The sequence below is a fragment of the Phalacrocorax carbo genome, chromosome 15, assembly GCF_963921805.1.
Source record: "Phalacrocorax carbo chromosome 15, bPhaCar2.1, whole genome shotgun sequence".
In the NCBI taxonomy this organism is placed as follows: Eukaryota; Metazoa; Chordata; class Aves; order Suliformes; family Phalacrocoracidae; genus Phalacrocorax; species Phalacrocorax carbo.
In genome coordinates, this window is record NC_087527.1 from 5796771 (window position 1) to 5813157 (window position 16387).

Consider the following 16387-nt stretch of genomic DNA (forward strand, 5'->3'; position numbering starts at 1 on the left):
TTTGCAGTAGGACTGTGTCCCCACTCACCTGTGCCTGATGCTTAGATGTCTCCCTGTCCATACTGTGCCTATCCCTGTCTGTGGCAGAATGCCCATCCCTGATAACCTCCCTCTGCTTCTTCTCTTGACTAGATTACTGCCGCAAGGCGTACAAGAAGATCCATGTCACCAAGGTGGAGGAACGAGTCACCACCATCTGCCAGCGAGAAAACTCTTTCTATGTGGACACGGTGCGAGCTTTCAGGGACCGCCGCTATGAGTTCAAGGGGCTGCACAAGGTACTGAACTCAACTTCTGGTTTAACTTGTCTTGCCAAGGCCGGGGACCTCTCATCTCTCACTGAAAACCTGAGCCCTAAAGGATTGCTCTATTCGGCCTTTGTATTTGAGAAGGACACAGTGGAGCTCCTGATAGCTGTGGCTTCTCGCTGCTGAATCTTCAGAGGCCGCTGCCACGGCATGTACTGCCTCTGTGGTGCTGTCAGAAACAAAGCTGTATCTCCAGTTTTCACTGGGTTTAGCAAATCCTCAGCTAGTCTCTGTTCTGATATATCTGATCTGGCCGAGTTCAGTGTAGGGCATTCTTCCTACGTGGAGAAAAAAGACAAGCTGAGAAGCAAGGTCTAGACCTTGGGTTAAGGAACAGTTGATTCCAGGGGAACATTTTAGTTCTTCTCTGCTGGTTGAGGTTCGTGCTAGAAGACACGACATGTTATTCTTGGAGCATGTTGAAGGCAATGATGAGGCCCTGGGACTCACCATCATTTGCTGCACGCAGTTGTTGCCTGTGCACTCATGGTGCAGCACAGCTGATGCAGGTGGGCAGCACTGCTGGCACTGGTTGAATTCTGATCGTCACCGTCAGAGTTATGGTTGGTGTTGCAGGTCCCTCCTACCATGTGGCAAAGTGCCTCTGGCCAACTCCTCCTCTGCTGCAAAAGAAAAAGAAATGTTTAGCTCATGCTATTGATCTTTGGCAAAGATACTGTTCTAGAATTTTAATGCTATGCTGGGACTAAGGGTGAACCAGTTGGATACCACCAGTGATGTGTGGGATCGTCCTGACTCTGCCTGTGGCTTGCAGGTGTGGAAGAAGAAGCTGTCTGCAGCAGTGGAGACAGGAGATGCCTCTGAAGTGAAGCGCTGCAAGAACATGGAAATCCTGTATGACTCCCTACAGCTGGCCCACAAGTGCATCCTCAACTCTTTCTATGGCTACGTCATGCGGAAGGGGTGAGTATCCTGTCTGGGCAATGCTGGGGCCCTCCAGAGAGGACCCTGGAAACAGGGATTGTCCTAGGGAGGCTGTCATTTGCTTCATCTGCTTCTGAAGCACCAGGATGAAGGTGGGTGCTGCCTGTAACACTCTCCTCTTGCTTCTACGAATGACTTCTCATCCTGGAGACTCCTGTCAGACATTAAGTGTTGGGCATAAGTGACAGGAATCTTGTCTGTTAGTAGGTTTCCAGCTTTTCTGAAGCATCATAACTAGGGCAAGGAGAACAATCTACCAAGGGCCAGTGTTGATGAGTTTCTTGCCCTTCTTCCTCTGGATGTCCTCATGTCCTTTACATAGCTGGGACTGGGAGGGAGCGCTTCACTCTTCATGCTCTTCACTTTTACTCCTCTGCTCACAGAGCTCGCTGGTACTCCATGGAAATGGCTGGCATCGTCTGCTTCACAGGAGCAAATATCATCACCCAGGCCAGGGAACTGATCGAGCAGATTGGGTGAGTATGTGCTAAATGGGGGAGGAAAGGTCTGTCTGCAGCTGGAACAGATGTGGGAGCATGTTAGACACTGAACTTCCAGCAGTTACTGTTGAAGATTTGGATTTCTGACACTGCTGTGGTTATTCTATTGTATTTTGAGGGTTTACTTTGCAGAAGGGATTGGAGAGTGGATGCAACAGGCTGCCTCTGCCTTTATGGGGACACAGAGCTGATCCTCACCTGTCATCCACTCTCTTCCTGACAATGACCTTCCATCCTTCCTTAGGAGACCTCTGGAACTGGATACCGATGGGATTTGGTGTGTCCTCCCAAACAGCTTCCCAGAGAACTTTGTCATCAAGTCAACCAATGCCAAGAAGCCTAAGGTGACAATCTCCTACCCAGGTGCCATGCTGAACATCCTGGTGAAGGTGAGTCTTGTACCCATCCAGCCCAGGTCTGCAGTCTGGGGAAAAAAGAGGTGGAGAACTGACAAGGGAGGAGGGCATCTCCTCCGTCTCTGCTCCCTGTGTAGTGAGTGGGACATTGTGGCTGATGGCCCTGCTTGCTGCACAGCTGCTCTCTGCCTCGGGGAGCATCTGAGCAGCGGGAGAGGCTCCGATATCCCTGCGGCAGAGAGGGCGGTGTGTAAGAGGCCAGGGTTGGTGTGTGCTTGCCTGTGCAGGCTGGGAGTCCAGGCTAAAGCAAGGTCCAAACCCATCCTCTGCTTGCTCCAGCTTCTGTAAGACAAAAGAATATAACTTTAGGGTCCAAAGCATTTTTCTTCTCAACAGGCATGTCAGATGTTTTGACTTCAGGACTCAAAAAAAGTGTGGTGTAGCTTTCAGAGGGGTGCACAGTGATCCCTTTGGGCAGGGCATGCCTGAGGGGCATCTCCTGGTGTAACCAGCCCGAGTGAGTGAGCTGTTCTCCTGGGGCTGTCCCTCCCTGCAGGAAGGCTTCACAAACGATCAGTACCAGGAACTGCAGGACCCAGCCTCCCTCACCTATGTCACACGCTCAGAGAATAGCATCTTTTTTGAAGTGGATGGACCATACCTGGCCATGATCCTCCCAGCTTCCAAGGAAGAGGGCAAGAAGCTGAAGAAAAGGTGAGATTTCAAAGTTTGAAATATTACTACTTCCCCCAACTAACAGACTGAGGGTCTCTTTCCCTTCATGCGTGTGGGGCACGTTGGTCCTTGCCCCTGCAGCTGGCAAGGATGATTCACTGGTTTTAAATGCTGAGTTCCTTACACCAGATCACCTTTGAATCCAGCCATGCTCTTGCCTTCACTGCCATACTATAGCAATAAAATTTGGAAAATAACAGCAAAATAACATGTCTCCAACTTGGTGATCAGACACAATCTCCCCGTTTGGTTCTGAGGTGTGCAGGAGAACTTTGACTTTCCTTCTGAGGGCTTCTAATACGGCTTATATTCAATCTGATATGTTTAAACTCACCAGTTCCCACCTTCCCATCTCTCAGGAATTCACAGACCTCCAGTAATGCTTCTCCTAGACGTTTCTCCTTCCTTCCCCATCTGGAAGAAGGAACAGACCCTGCCATTACTTTACACTTACATTATAGGATAGTTGTAATCAGACTGCACTGATTTCTCTGCAGCCTCCTAAATAGGAGTGTGAGCTAGAGCAGTAGCAACCACTAGCTAGAGGGGTGCTCACAGACCTGGGTCTGGCTCCAAGAAATGCTGTCTCTGCCCTACAGCACCCTCGGTCCTTACAGCTCTATGCTTTTTTTGTGCTTAATGCCTGTCATGGTTTTAGCTAGGACAGAGTTAATTTTCTTCCCTGCAGGTGGCACAGTGCTGTGCTTTGGACTTGGTATGAAAACCATGTTGAGATAACACACAGAGGTTTTGGTTGTTGCTGGGCAGTCCTTGTTCTAGTCATGGGCTTTTCCAGCCTCTCATGCTCTGTTGGGGCACGAGCGGCCGGGAGGGGAGGGGGCACAGCCACGATCCAAACTGGCCAAAGGGATATTCCATATCATGTAACGTCATGCCCAGTGTGCTTACTGGGATTTGCTGGCCGGGGCAGGGAGGCAGCAGTCACGGCTCGGGGACCGGCAGCATCAGTCGGCAGGTGGTGAGCGGTTGTATCGCTTGTGGTTTTGGTTTTTTTTTTCCTTTTTCCCTTTTCCTTTTTATTATATTATCATTATTGTTGTTGCTATCATAATCATTATTATTATCGTTATTTTATTTTATTTTAATAATGAAACTGTTCTTATCTCAACCCACAAAGTTTTTTGTGCTTTTGCTCTCCCGATTCTCTCCCCCATCCCACAGGGGTGGGGGGAGTGAGCGAGCGGCTGCAGGGTGCTTAGTTGCCAACTGGGGCTGAACCACGACAGTGCCCTGCGGGATGAGCTCCAGCATCCACCATCCCCTGTCAGTGCCTTTCTGCAAGCAGTAAGTCTCTGCCACAGGAGTCAAGGTGATGCCAAGCACTGAGCAGGCGCTGCTTGTAGGACTCTTATCTAAGGGCCTCTTTGTTTCTGGTGGTTTGGGGAAGTTAGCAAGTGCATTTATTTCTTGGTCACTCTCCAACCGAAACAGCCTGGAGGTGGCTGGCAGGCACCAGTGTTGGTGGAAGAAGAGAAGGCTGTGCCCACAGGAATGTGGTCAGGTGGGAGAAGGGCTGGCCAAGTGATGTAGGTTTGAGTATCCCCTCTCTTCTCTTAGCTGATGTTCCATAAGGTTTTTCTGCAGACATGCAAACAATTGGCAGGGCTGTGAAATGCAAAAGAATGCAAGAGAAGAGGAGAGAGGGACGAGAGTTCCTATAGTTATATCATGGCTACATCGAGTTTCCTCTGAAACCCCTTTACCCGTATCTGAGCTGACAAAACTTTTTCCTTCTCTCTAAACCTCTTCCTAATATCTTCCTCCATTTCCCCACCCAAGTTCTCACCTCCTGCCCTTTTACTTGTCTGTAATTAAGATCATTCTCCCCATCAGTATGGATGAGCTGGAGCATGAGCTGACGTGCTTTTGCAGACCAAGTTGACACAGTTGGTAGAGCAGCTGTAGATATTCCGAGGTCATCCTAGTGCCAAGCACCACAGCTCTGTTAACAGGCCAGATGGTAGCATGGTGGTATGGGGCGAAGCACCCTGGCAGGAGGAACACCAGTGGGATCCTGGAATGTGTCCCTTGACTCAGGCCAGGTTTTGCCCACGCTGTGTCTCCTAGGTATGCGGTATTCAACGAGGATGGGTCCCTGGCTGAGCTGAAGGGATTTGAGGTGAAGCGGCGGGGAGAGCTGCAGCTGGTGAAGATATTCCAGTCTTCTGTATTTGAAGCCTTTCTGAAAGGCAGCACCCTGGAGGAGGTGTATGCTTCTGTGGCCAAGGTAGCTGATTACTGGCTGGATGTGCTCTACAGCAAGGTAAGCACAGCTGAGCACACCTGTGCTCCCAAGGTAGAGCAAAGTAGAGTGGTCAGGCACCGTAGGGACGGTGGACTTCGCTTGCACAGAGTTGGTGGTCACTTCTATTTTATTTCTGCTCCTTTAGTTCTCTAGGGCTACTATTTAATGTCTTTTTAGTGCAGGGGTTCTTCATTCATCTGTAACTGTGGGTGAGTGGTATCCTTCTCTTGTCATCTCCTTCATGGAGCTGCTCTGGTGGCCCTCACCCCCCAAGGAAGCTGGCTACGGGCATTCGCTGAAGCAGGGGGTGACAGAGTTACTTGCCTGCGAAGTGTTTTATGAGGAGCACAGAGACTTCACCTATTCAATAACTGGGAGGGCAGAGAAAACAGAGGAAACTGGGGGGTGAGAGGGACTGGGAGCCTGGCTGGGTCCTTCCATTTTGCAATAACCTTGTACAATAAGTTCTTGGTGAGCCGAACTACTTTGTGTGCGCAACACAAAGCCATGCTGCCACAGCATAAACTGATGCAGGCCTCAAACCCACGCTCTCCCTTTTCAATAGGTCGCATTGGCAGCTGCAACAGGGAGCAATTCCCAGGCTCCCTATAGAGAGCCGCACCAACTGGGTGTAGGCGCTCTCTGTATCGGGCAAGGTTTGATCGTTAGGTTCTTGCTAGCTTTGGGGCTTTTTCCTTCCTTTCAGGCTGCCAACATGCCTGATTCGGAGCTCTTTGAGCTGATCTCAGAGAACCGGTCCATGTCGCGCAAGCTGGAGGACTATGGGGAGCAGAAGTCCACCTCCATCAGCACTGCCAAGCGCCTGGCAGAGTTCCTGGGGGACCAAATGGTAAAGGATGCAGGGCTGAGCTGCCGGTTCATCATTTCCAAGAAACCAGAAGGGTCTCCTGTCACCGAGAGGTAATGCCATCTTGAGGGGACAGGGCACAGGGCTTTTGATAGTGTGGGGGGCAACCAAGAGAGGAAGGGCAGGGTAGCCGGAGGTGAGTGAATTGGTGTGGTGTGACCAAGTGATCACTTGTCTACTGGTCCAGACTGTGAGCAAGCTAGCAATGGGTAACGCTGTACAACCGCTGCACGGTGGCCTTGCAGGGGTGGGAGGAGAAGCCTGGAGGGTCTCCACAGGCTGGGAGAGGGGATTGTGTGCTGCCAGGACCTTGCTCCAGTGGGTAATATGTGCTTCCCTACCTTTCCCAGGGCCATCCCCCTTGCTATCTTCCAAGCCGAGCCCAGTGTGCGCAAACACTACCTCCGAAAATGGCTGAAGAGCCCCTCGCTGCAGGACTTCAACATCCGTGCGGTGAGTGGGGCATCCCCGTGGATGGCCCCATCTCCAGGACAAGGGCTCGTCCCTTCGGAGGCGTGACCTGGGCAGTGGCTACTTGTGCTCACAAAGCGGGGCCTGGAGGCGGGGGTCTTGGGGAGATGCTTGATCCTCCACCTGGTGGCCTTCTGCTCGGCTTTCTTTACTACCCACTGCTCTGCCCTCTTCACAGATCCTGGACTGGGACTACTATATTGAGAGACTGGGCAGTACCATCCAGAAAATCATCACCATTCCTGCAGCTCTGCAGCAGGTATGGGACACTGTCGGGGGCAGGAGGAGGGCTTTGGTCGGGGGACTCGGTATGATTTGGAGATTCTTTCCAGGTAAAGAACCCGGTGCCACGGGTCCGGCATCCGGACTGGCTCCACAAGAAACTCCTGGAGAAGAATGATGTGTACAAACAGAAAAAAATCAATGAGCTCTTCATTTCGGAAGGCAAGAGACAGGTAAAGAGGGTGAGGGAAAGGTGCTGGCTGTGCTGGTGGGGCTCTTCTGCAACCCACATCCTCCTGCTGTCCTTGTTCCCTCAGGTCCTCGCCAACCAGCCCCCAGAGGGGACACCCAGCTCACAGATTAGTGACATAGAGGACTTTGGGGCTGCTAAGACCCTTCAGCCACCGGTTCCAATCACAAATAAGCGGAAGCGAGTCCCTGCCGCACAGGAAAGCCAACAGATGTCCCAGTACCTGGAGCTATCCCAGTCCTGGCGAGAGATCCTGGGTCCACCTCCACCTCTGGGGACCACCAAGGTGAAGCAGATTGGGCAGGAGATGCCCTGGGGCTATGCTTGTCCACCCAAGCAGCTTGGATGCTTCCAGGAGTGAGCTGGGGGTCTCCTGAAACCCTCTGCATGCCCGTGGCTCAGGGCTACAAGAAGAAATATACCAGGAGATGGAGAAATATAAACACTGATAGAGAAAAGGGAGGCAGTGGTGGTTTCACAGCTGGGGCAGGAGTGTAATGTTGGGCTGGGGGATGGAGGGCTCAGCCCTATGGAATGGTGTTTGAGGGCTGGGAAGCCTGTGCTGGTTTCTGGCTCAACTCATGTGCACCATCACCCCACTCAGGAAGAGAGGCTGGTCTGGCTGCGCTTCCACCAGAAGAAGTGGGAGCTGCAGGCTCGGCAGCGGCAGGAGCGGCGGAAGAGGCGGCGTCTGGAGGACGGCGGGGTGACAGCAGGTGGAGGAGTGGTGCGCGATGCCCTTTCCAAAGGGCTGAGCAGCTACCTACGCAGGACAGCACGCAGCATCCTGGACTTGCCCTGGCAGATCGTGCAGGTACAAGGGAGGGGATGTGCCACAGAGGGCAGCCTGGGGCGTAAGCCTCGCATTTACATTATCCGTGGTCAAATGGTGAAGTTCAGGGACCGCTGACCCCAATGCCACTCTGGGGAGGCCAGGTGGGGCTGCAAAGCCTCAGGCTCACACACGTCCGTATGGAAATAGGAGTTTACTATTTCATGGAATGACCACCAACATGGTCATTGGTGGTGGTGCATCTGGGACATGCATGTAGATCTGCCAGTTCAGCAGCTCCGGTTCAGCCCGTGGGCAGCACTGTGCAGTAGTCACAGAACCACAAAAGCACCAGCTGAGATTGGAGGCAGCTCTGGGGTCCATCTGGTCCAAGCCCCTGCTCAAGCAGGGTCACCCGGAGCCAGCTGCCCAGGGCTGTCCAGTCGAATGTTGAGTATCTCCAAGGATGGAGATGCCACAACCTTCCTGGGCAACCTGTGCCAGGGCTCTGTCACCCTCACAGGGAAAAGTGTTTTGTGATGTTCAGAGGGAGCCTCCTGTGTTCCAGTTTGTGCCCATTGCGCCTTGTCCTGTCACTGGGCACCACTGGGAAGAGCCAGGCTCCATCCTTCTGCACTTACCTTCAGTTATTTACGTACACTGACAAGATCCCCCGAGCTTACTCTGCTCCAGGCTGGATAGTCCCAGCTCTCCCAGCCTTTCCTCAGGGGAAAGATGCTCCAGTCCCTTTTTCATTCTTGTGGCCCTTCTTTGGGCTCTCTCCAGTATGTCCATGTCTCTCCTGTACTGGGGAGACCAGCACTGGGCACAATGGGCCTGAGATGGACACAGGATTCCAGTGATGCCTGGAAGCAGCCAATGTACAAACGTAGAGGTGGGGTGGTGCCGTCCAGGCATTTTCACAAACCCTCATTACACATGGCCGTCTGAACCCAGTCCCTTGTCGCCTACTTCATCTTCCAGAAAGGCCTTCAGAGCTGCAGGCAGCCGTTCTGCAAGCACAAGCCTGAGGTGGGACTGCTGGCTGTATAGATCCACAAAGTGCTCCACAGCTTAGGTGTAGCTCTGATAACGTATTGGATCTCCCTGCTAATGATAACTTTGTACCGCTGTGTCTTGTAGATTGCTGAGACCAGCCAGCCTGGGCTGTTCAGGCTGTGGGCAGTGATCGGGAACGACCTGCACTGTATCAAGCTGAGCATCCCCCGGGTCTTCTACGTCAATCAGCGCGTCCCAAAGCCGGAGGAGGGAGCAGCCTACAGGAAGGTGAGGACCTGCCCCTTCTGGAAGGGGAAACAGCCGCTTGTGTTGAGATAAGGCACTTCATCTCTGCTGCAAGCAGATATAAGCATAGGCCTTGCAGGGCCTCGCTCTCCCACTCCACGGATGTACCACATCCAATCCCCGGTCCCTCTGCTAATCCCAGCCTGCCCAGAAAGCGGGTTCTCTATTTTGGTATTTGTAACATGCATGAGCATAAACCACTGATTTCCTTAGGGGAGAAGAGCACCGGTTCAGACCCCAGCTCCTTGCAACCCTTAGAAGTGCCCCAGCTCCCTGCAGCAGTGCCGCATGATGTGACGTGCGCCGCTAAGCATATCCCTTGCCTCTGCAGGTGAACAGGATCCTGCCCCGCTCAAACTTAGTTTACAACTTGTATGAATACTCTGTCCCTGAAGACATGTACCAAGAGCACATCAACGAAATCAATGCGGACCTCTCTGCTCCAGACATTGAGGGGGTGTATGAAACGCAGGTAACTCCTCTGGGTGCTCATTTTTAAGGATTGCTGAGCGGTAGCTTGCTAGTCTGAGTGCTGGTGGCACAGGAGGACACCTGGCACTTAAATATTCGACAGCTTGCTGAGACACCAAAAATCAAAGACCCTGCACAGCAGAGTACTGGGGAGCATACCCATGTTCATAGGGGCAGAGGTACTGACTGTCAGCACGTGGTTTAATGCATGTCAGGGAAAGGGGGTTCAGTTTATTTGGAGTTAAGAAATTTTGGGGAAAGAAGGCATTTAAGCAGAAGGGGTGATCTTCCTTTAAATCAAACCAGAACTAGCCTACTAGTGTTTGAACCAGAAAAGATAAGGGGTATTTACAGTAAAGATGGGGGAAAACCCAATCTCTGTGGAGTCATGCATAAGTCTGGGTGCCCTGTCGTCTAAAACGATGTTATAAAAGCCTATAAAAGAAGAATAGGATACAACATGAAAGTTTGGGAAGAGCAAGAACAACCTAAATGAAGTTCAGTACAAAGCAATCAAGCCAAAATTTAATTTACCAGTGCTATTAATGCTGAAAGCCTGAAGATGAAGATGGGAAACTGGGGTGCCTGCTTCTAATGAGGACACTGGTTTGTTCAGCAGCTCAAAACCTCGTGACAGAAATTTAATCAAGGAGGCATTGTAGTGTCAGGACCTGACCTGTATGGAAGTGGCAGAGTAGGTTGTACCATTGTAAGAATGGAGCTATATGTTAAAGAAAGCATAAAGGCCAGTGAATTTGCTACTAAAATGCAATGTAGAATTATTATGGATCAAAAGTCTTTGCCTAAGTAGGACAAGCTTGGTGTGACCAGTGGTGCCATTAGCTACAAAATGCTTTGTGAGATGAAAGAGGCTGCAAGGGCAAAAAGAGTACCATAAAGTTGGGAGACTTCCGATACCAAAGTTATCGGTATAGCCTGGAAAATGTTACAGTGGGGCACAATGAATGAAACCATTTTAAGTCACCTTTAATTTCTGCTTTTAGAAAATTTGGATAAAGGTCCCACGAGACAAGGCACAACTCTTAGTTTAGTAAGCATTGCCCAAAACTTATTTCAAATGACTGTGCCAAAGTGACTAGCGTGTACGCAAATTCATTATAGCTGCAAATCTTGTAACAAACCTGAGACCTCTCCACTACCATTGTGTTTAATAAGTGGGACTAGGTAAAAATCAGGAAGCAGCTAGCTAAAAGGAAATTAAAATTAGCAACTGAAGTAAAACAAGGGGCATGGAGACCTTTTAAAGATATAAAAGGAAGTGAGATGATCAAGGGGTTGCAGCATCTGTCATGGAAGGGGAGGCTGAATGGGCTGGGACTGTTCACACTGGAAGAGGAGAGGCTCAGGGGACCTTCTCGATGGGAGGAATAAAGGAAGAGGAGCCAGACTCTTCTCAGTGGTGCTCAGGCAGAGAATGGGAGGCAGCCGGCACAAACTGAAGCATGGGAAACTGTAAACATCAGAAGAAACTTCTCCTGCAAGGGTGGTTGAGTACATTGCCCAGAGGGTTGTAGAGTTTCTGGCCTTGGAGATACAGAGAACCCAGCTGGACACAGTCCTCAGCAAGGAAATACCTGTCTTGATCTTTAAACAGCTGCAGTGCAATTCTGAGCACAGTCTCCAAAAAATGTAGCAGGACTAACGTAGGAGAACGATGAGGAGGACATGAGGGAACAGCTTCTCTACAGGGATGGGGCTTGGAGACACAGGAATGCTTCGGCTTGCTAAAGAGATCTGAAAATGGGATGTACTAGGCATCTATAAAATCAAAACTGGCGTGAGGGAAGCGTGATTAGGCAAGGAATGTTTATTGCTTCTCACTGGTTTGGGACTAGGTCCCAGAGCAAGTCATTCAGGAGGAGTCTTGTGCAGCGGTAGAGTTTACAGCTGTAGGGTTAATAACGCATGGTGAATCAGTGGTGGATCTCTCACTATGCTGATTATCTGGTGGTTCAGATGAAGCCTCTGTCTTGAGGGAATGCTAAACCACAAGTTGCAGAGCTGCAAGATTGCCCAGATACTGCTCCACACATCCTCCAAAGTACCTGCTGCTGCCCTTGATGGTGGGATCTGGGGCTAGAGAGGAGCACGTGTGAGCTAAGATACTGGTTCTGTATCTCCACCACTGGCAAGGGTGATAATACCAAACTCATGCCAGAGGCACCTCAGGCATGTCCTGCCTGTGGTTTTTCAGTGGTTGTTATAGGTCTGAAACCCCTGAGAGGAGCTTGGTAGCAGAACACTGTTCCACCATCTCTCTCCCCGTCATTCAGGTGCCACTCCTCCTCCGTGCCCTGATCCACCTGGGCTGCGTGTGCATGGTCAGCAGGCAGCTCGTCAGGCACCTGACAGGGCGAGAGGCTGAAACCTTTGACATTGAGCACCTGGAGATGCGCTCACTGGCCCAGTTCAATTACCTGGAGCCAGGTGAGGCACCCTGGGAGAGGGGCTCGTGGGGCACCTGGCACCCGTGGGTACCACTCATGCTCTGTGCTCTGTGTCTCTAGGAAGTATTCGCCACATCTACCTCTACCACAGCTCCCAGGGCAGCAAGGCGCTCTTGGGCCTTTTCATCCCCTCGCAGTGCAAAGCTGCTGTCTTTGTGCTGGACAAGGTAAGGTGGGACTTTGGAGGCTGGGGGATTGGGGATACTGGTGGCTGAAGAGCTGGACATGAGCTGGCAAGGTGTGCTCACAGCCCAGAAAGCCAAAAGAAGTGTGGCCAATGGGTCGAGGGAGGTGATTCTGCCCCTCAGCTCTACTCTGGTGAGACCCACCTGGAGTGCTGTGTCCAGCCCCAGCACCCTCAGCACAGGAAAGACGTGGAACTGTTGGAGTGGGTCCAGAGGAGGACCACAAAGATCATCAGTGGGGTGGAATGCCTCTCCTGTGAGGACAGGCTGAGAGAGTTGGGGTTGTTCAGCCTGGAGAAAGAAGGCTCCGGGGAGACCTTGTCTGTGGCCTTTTAATACTTGAAGGGGGCTTATAAGAAAGATGGGGACAGACTTTTTAGCAGGGCCAGTAGCAATAGGACAAGGGGTAATGGTTTCAAGGGGTAATGGTTTTAAACTAAAAAAGGTAGATTTAGCATGTAGATTTAGACTAGATGTGAGGAAGAAATGTTTTATGATGAGGGTGGTGAAAGACTGGCACAGGTTACTCAGAGGTGGTAGATGTCCCATTCCTAGAAACATTCAAGGTGAGGCTGGACGGGGCTCTGAGCAACCTGATCTTGTTAAAGATGTCCCTGCTCACTGCAGGGGGTTTGGACTAGATGACCTTCCAACCCAAACCATTCTGAGATGGGAGTCAGACAGCAGGAGGATTCTCCGTGCATCACGCATCCCTGCTGCATTTTGACAGAGCTTGTTGGAGGGCATCTCATGGCATGTGGAAGGGAGAGACCCCCGGGACCGCACAGCCTGGGGTCCTTCTCTCCCTGGCTCCAATCCAACCCAGTCCCCCTTGGGTGCAGGTACGCAGCAACCAGATGCCAAATCTTACCACCCTCTTCTCGGTGGAGCGCAGCGCGCTGCTGGAAAAGGTGGGCGAAGAGCTGCTGCCCCCGGACAAGCACACTTTCGAAGTGCGCGCCGAGACCGACCCCAAAGCCATCTATAGAGCCGTCCAGCGGCTGCTGCTGGGCTACAAGGTGAGATGAAGGTTCAAGGAAGGTCCCTGTGGAACCTAGTTCATGCAGGCACATGGATGGGGAAGGTGCTGTGGAAGGCACTCGTGCAGCAGTTCCTACAGTGCCTGCGTGTAGATGCCCAAAGTCAAGGGTAAAAGCTGGTGTTGCTCAAGGGCTTTGTCTTGCTTGGCATGGCTTGCCTAGGGCAGTGCCAGCAGTGAGGCCATCTCAGTATCTCCCCCATCCCTGTGCTCAGCTGGAGAGCTAGTTGCACCCAGAGGTGGGTGCTGCAGGAGCACTGGCATGTGCTGTCCCCACTGTGGGGTCCTGCCGGGGGGACGGGGCATCTGGCACTGCTGGTTTCCTGCTGAGTAGAGGTGCTTGCCGGAGAGGTGCACCAGGACGTGTCCTCTTCTCCTTTGGCCAGGACGAGCGTCGGGGCCCCACACTGGTGGCTGTGCAGTCTAACTGGGACCTGAAACGGCTGGCAAGCGTGATCCCCATCATTGAGGAGTTCCCCTTGGTCCCCATCCGTCTGGTAGATGACATCAGCTATGCGGTCCTGGACTGGCAGCGTCACGCCGCTCGCCGTATGATCCGCCACTACCTCAACCTGGACACCTGCCTCTCCCAGGCTTTTGAGATGAGCAGGTGCGTGGAGTAGCTGATCTCCTCTGGGGCTGCCATGCCCTTGATGGGACCACAAGGCTGCCTCATCCCTGGAGGGGACAGGTAGGGGTCTTCTCTGCAGCTGTGCTCACCCTGATGACCATTCACCTCTGTGCCCCAGGTACTACCACATCCCGATTGGGAACCTCCCTGATGACATCTCCACCTTTGGCTCTGACCTGTTCTTCTCGCGCCACCTCCGTCGTCACAACCACTTGCTGTGGCTCTCACCTACATCCCGCCCAGACCTGGGGGGTAAGGAGGCTGATGATAACCGCCTAGTCATGGAGTTTGATGAGAGAGCTTCTGTGGAGATAAACAACCCCGGCTGCTACTCCACAGGTAAGGAGGGAGTAGGGTGGTAGTACTAAGCAGGGGCAGAGCTGGATTCTGCTCTGCAAGTCCTGTAGAAGGATGGATGCAGCCTCCAAAGAGTCTCTGTGTTGACAGTAGTCATCAGCAGGTTTGGAGCAGTGATCTGAGCAAAGGCATGTCCTGGGGCAGGGAGGTGTCACCTGCAATAAGAGCAGACATCCAAATGAAGATTCTTTCCTTATTCGTGGCCACTGTCAGCAGCACTCAGAAGACCACCTGTGTGTCAGCCCAAGGACAGACTAGCCCAACTGGTCATCCCTGGTGACCCTAGGACAGGTCTTTCTCAGAGACACAAGCAGCTTGAGTGGAGTCAGTTTTTCTGAGCTCCTCTGTTGCAGCTTCCAGGAAGAAATGGTGGTCCCCAGAGGGTTAGTAGGTCCAAGTCTTATTGGAAAATAAGTGCCAGTCAAGACAGTCAGGCCCGTGAAAGCATTTCTTCACTCAGTGCAGCAACACCTATAGATCACCCTTGTAACTGTGAAAAGCACTTCTGGCAGAGGGGCAGGGAGGGCGTCCTTGTTGGTCCTTTGCCCTGCCTGCCAGCTGAGAGGTTGTTTGCTGTTAGTGTGTCTGGAGCTGGACATCCAGAGCCTGGCTGTAAACACGGTGTTGCAGTCCCACCACATAAACGACATGGAAGGAGGCTCCAGCATGAGTATCAGCTTTGACGTGATTCAGCAGGCATCCCTAGAAGACATGGTGACGGGGAACCAAGCTGCCAACATCCCGGCCAGCTATGACGAAACTGCCCTCTGCTCCAACACGTTCAGGTATGGCTCTAGGAGCCAGTGGGAGGTGGAGCATCTGGTCTCCATCCTGGCAGGTCCCCTGGCAGGTCCTGCCTCTCGTTCCCTCCTGGCTTTAGCCTTTCCCACACTTGTGCCAGCACTGGGACTTGTGGGGTGCTCTAAACGTAAATTCAAGTCTTAAGGGCATGGCAGGCATCTTCTCTAACAGACTTTTGAAGATCCTGGACTCAGAACTGCCTGGTGGCTCAGCCAGCAGATATATGGGGATGTTGGAGAAGACTCTGCCCTTTCCTCTTTCTCCTTTCTTCATGCTCCACCAGGTTATAGAGGCACATACCTACCCTGTGGCTCATGTGCTGAGGACTCATACATCTCTGCTCTGGCAGAGTTCCTGCTCTGAATTCTCCAGTGTATCCAAAATATGTCCCTGTCTGGAAGGGAGAAGGGGTCACTCGTGGCTAGTGGGGTGATGCTGGTCTCTGCTCCCTGGCAGGATCCTGAAGAGCATGGTGGTGAGCTGGGTGAAGGAGATCACGCAGTATCACAACGTCTACGCAGACAACCAGGTCATTCACTTTTACCGCTGGCTTCGCTCTCCTTCCTCCCTGCTCTACGACCCGGCACTGCACCGCACGCTCCACAACATGATGAAGAAGCTCTTCCTGCAGTAAGTGAGACCTTGAGCATGCCAGGCTGGTGAACAGGGAAGGGACAGGCGTGGCCTTAGTGACCAGGATGCTGTTGGCACCCATAGGCACTCTGCTGTGCCACAGCCTCCAGAGAGGTGGGCAGTAGGTTGGACCTCCTGCACTGTTTGGATGAGCTCTCTTGCATGGCATCACTGACATGCTTGACTCCTGACTGCTGGAGCAGCACGTCCTCCATGGGTTACATTCACTCCTTGAGCTTTGCCTTCCTGCCTGCTGACTCCTGCTCCTGTGCCCTGCCTGCAGGCTGGTGGCTGAGTTCAAGCGTCTGGGCTCCTCGGTGGTTTACGCCAACTTCAACCGGATCATTCTGTGCACGAAGAAGCGGCGCATCGAGGATGCCATCAGCTACATGGAGTACATCATCAACAGGTGGGGTGCAGTTGCCAAGCCGGAGGTGAGACTCCCAGGTGATGGCACCAAGGCAGGATGGAAGATGTTGATTTTTTTTTTTTTTTTTTTTGCCTTTGACAGGCCTCAGCAATGAGTATTTTTTTTTTTTTTTTTTGGCGAAGCTACTGAAGGGACAAGGCTGCCCAGTTCTCTTGCTGTCATGTGTAGAGCAGGGATCTGTCCCTTAGCTGTCCCCTCTAGGTAATATTCCAAGAATACTCATAGGATTCAATCCAGAATCCAGAAGAGACCTTGAGATGCCCAGCATCTCATCCTCTGGATGGCTCTCAGCATCCCGGCAGTGGTACAGGCACTTCAACACAAGCACAGGGAGCTGAGACTCCTCAGGCGTGGCTTCCCCTGGGGTCCCCACC

General features: G+C 52.2%; 1 protein-coding gene across 2 annotated transcripts in view; it reads left to right on the plus strand.

Annotated features, from left to right (window-relative positions):
* Positions 1-16387, plus strand: part of POLE (DNA polymerase epsilon, catalytic subunit) — a 30301-nt gene that overhangs the window by 11101 nt on the left and 2813 nt on the right. For both annotated transcript variants that reach the window (XM_064465836.1, XM_064465837.1), the window contains exons 19-40: positions 133-278; positions 1084-1232; positions 1637-1729; positions 1998-2142; positions 2666-2823; positions 4933-5128; positions 5817-6031; positions 6329-6431; positions 6628-6708; positions 6782-6904; positions 6989-7207; positions 7526-7735; positions 8837-8980; positions 9330-9470; positions 11764-11917; positions 11998-12104; positions 12965-13141; positions 13548-13771; positions 13911-14131; positions 14730-14934; positions 15407-15580; positions 15867-15992. In XM_064465836.1, the coding sequence (XP_064321906.1) occupies positions 133-278; positions 1084-1232; positions 1637-1729; positions 1998-2142; positions 2666-2823; positions 4933-5128; positions 5817-6031; positions 6329-6431; positions 6628-6708; positions 6782-6904; positions 6989-7207; positions 7526-7735; positions 8837-8980; positions 9330-9470; positions 11764-11917; positions 11998-12104; positions 12965-13141; positions 13548-13771; positions 13911-14131; positions 14730-14934; positions 15407-15580; positions 15867-15992 (3511 nt within the window). The remainder of the gene's footprint in view (positions 1-132; positions 279-1083; positions 1233-1636; positions 1730-1997; positions 2143-2665; positions 2824-4932; positions 5129-5816; positions 6032-6328; positions 6432-6627; positions 6709-6781; positions 6905-6988; positions 7208-7525; positions 7736-8836; positions 8981-9329; positions 9471-11763; positions 11918-11997; positions 12105-12964; positions 13142-13547; positions 13772-13910; positions 14132-14729; positions 14935-15406; positions 15581-15866; positions 15993-16387) is intronic.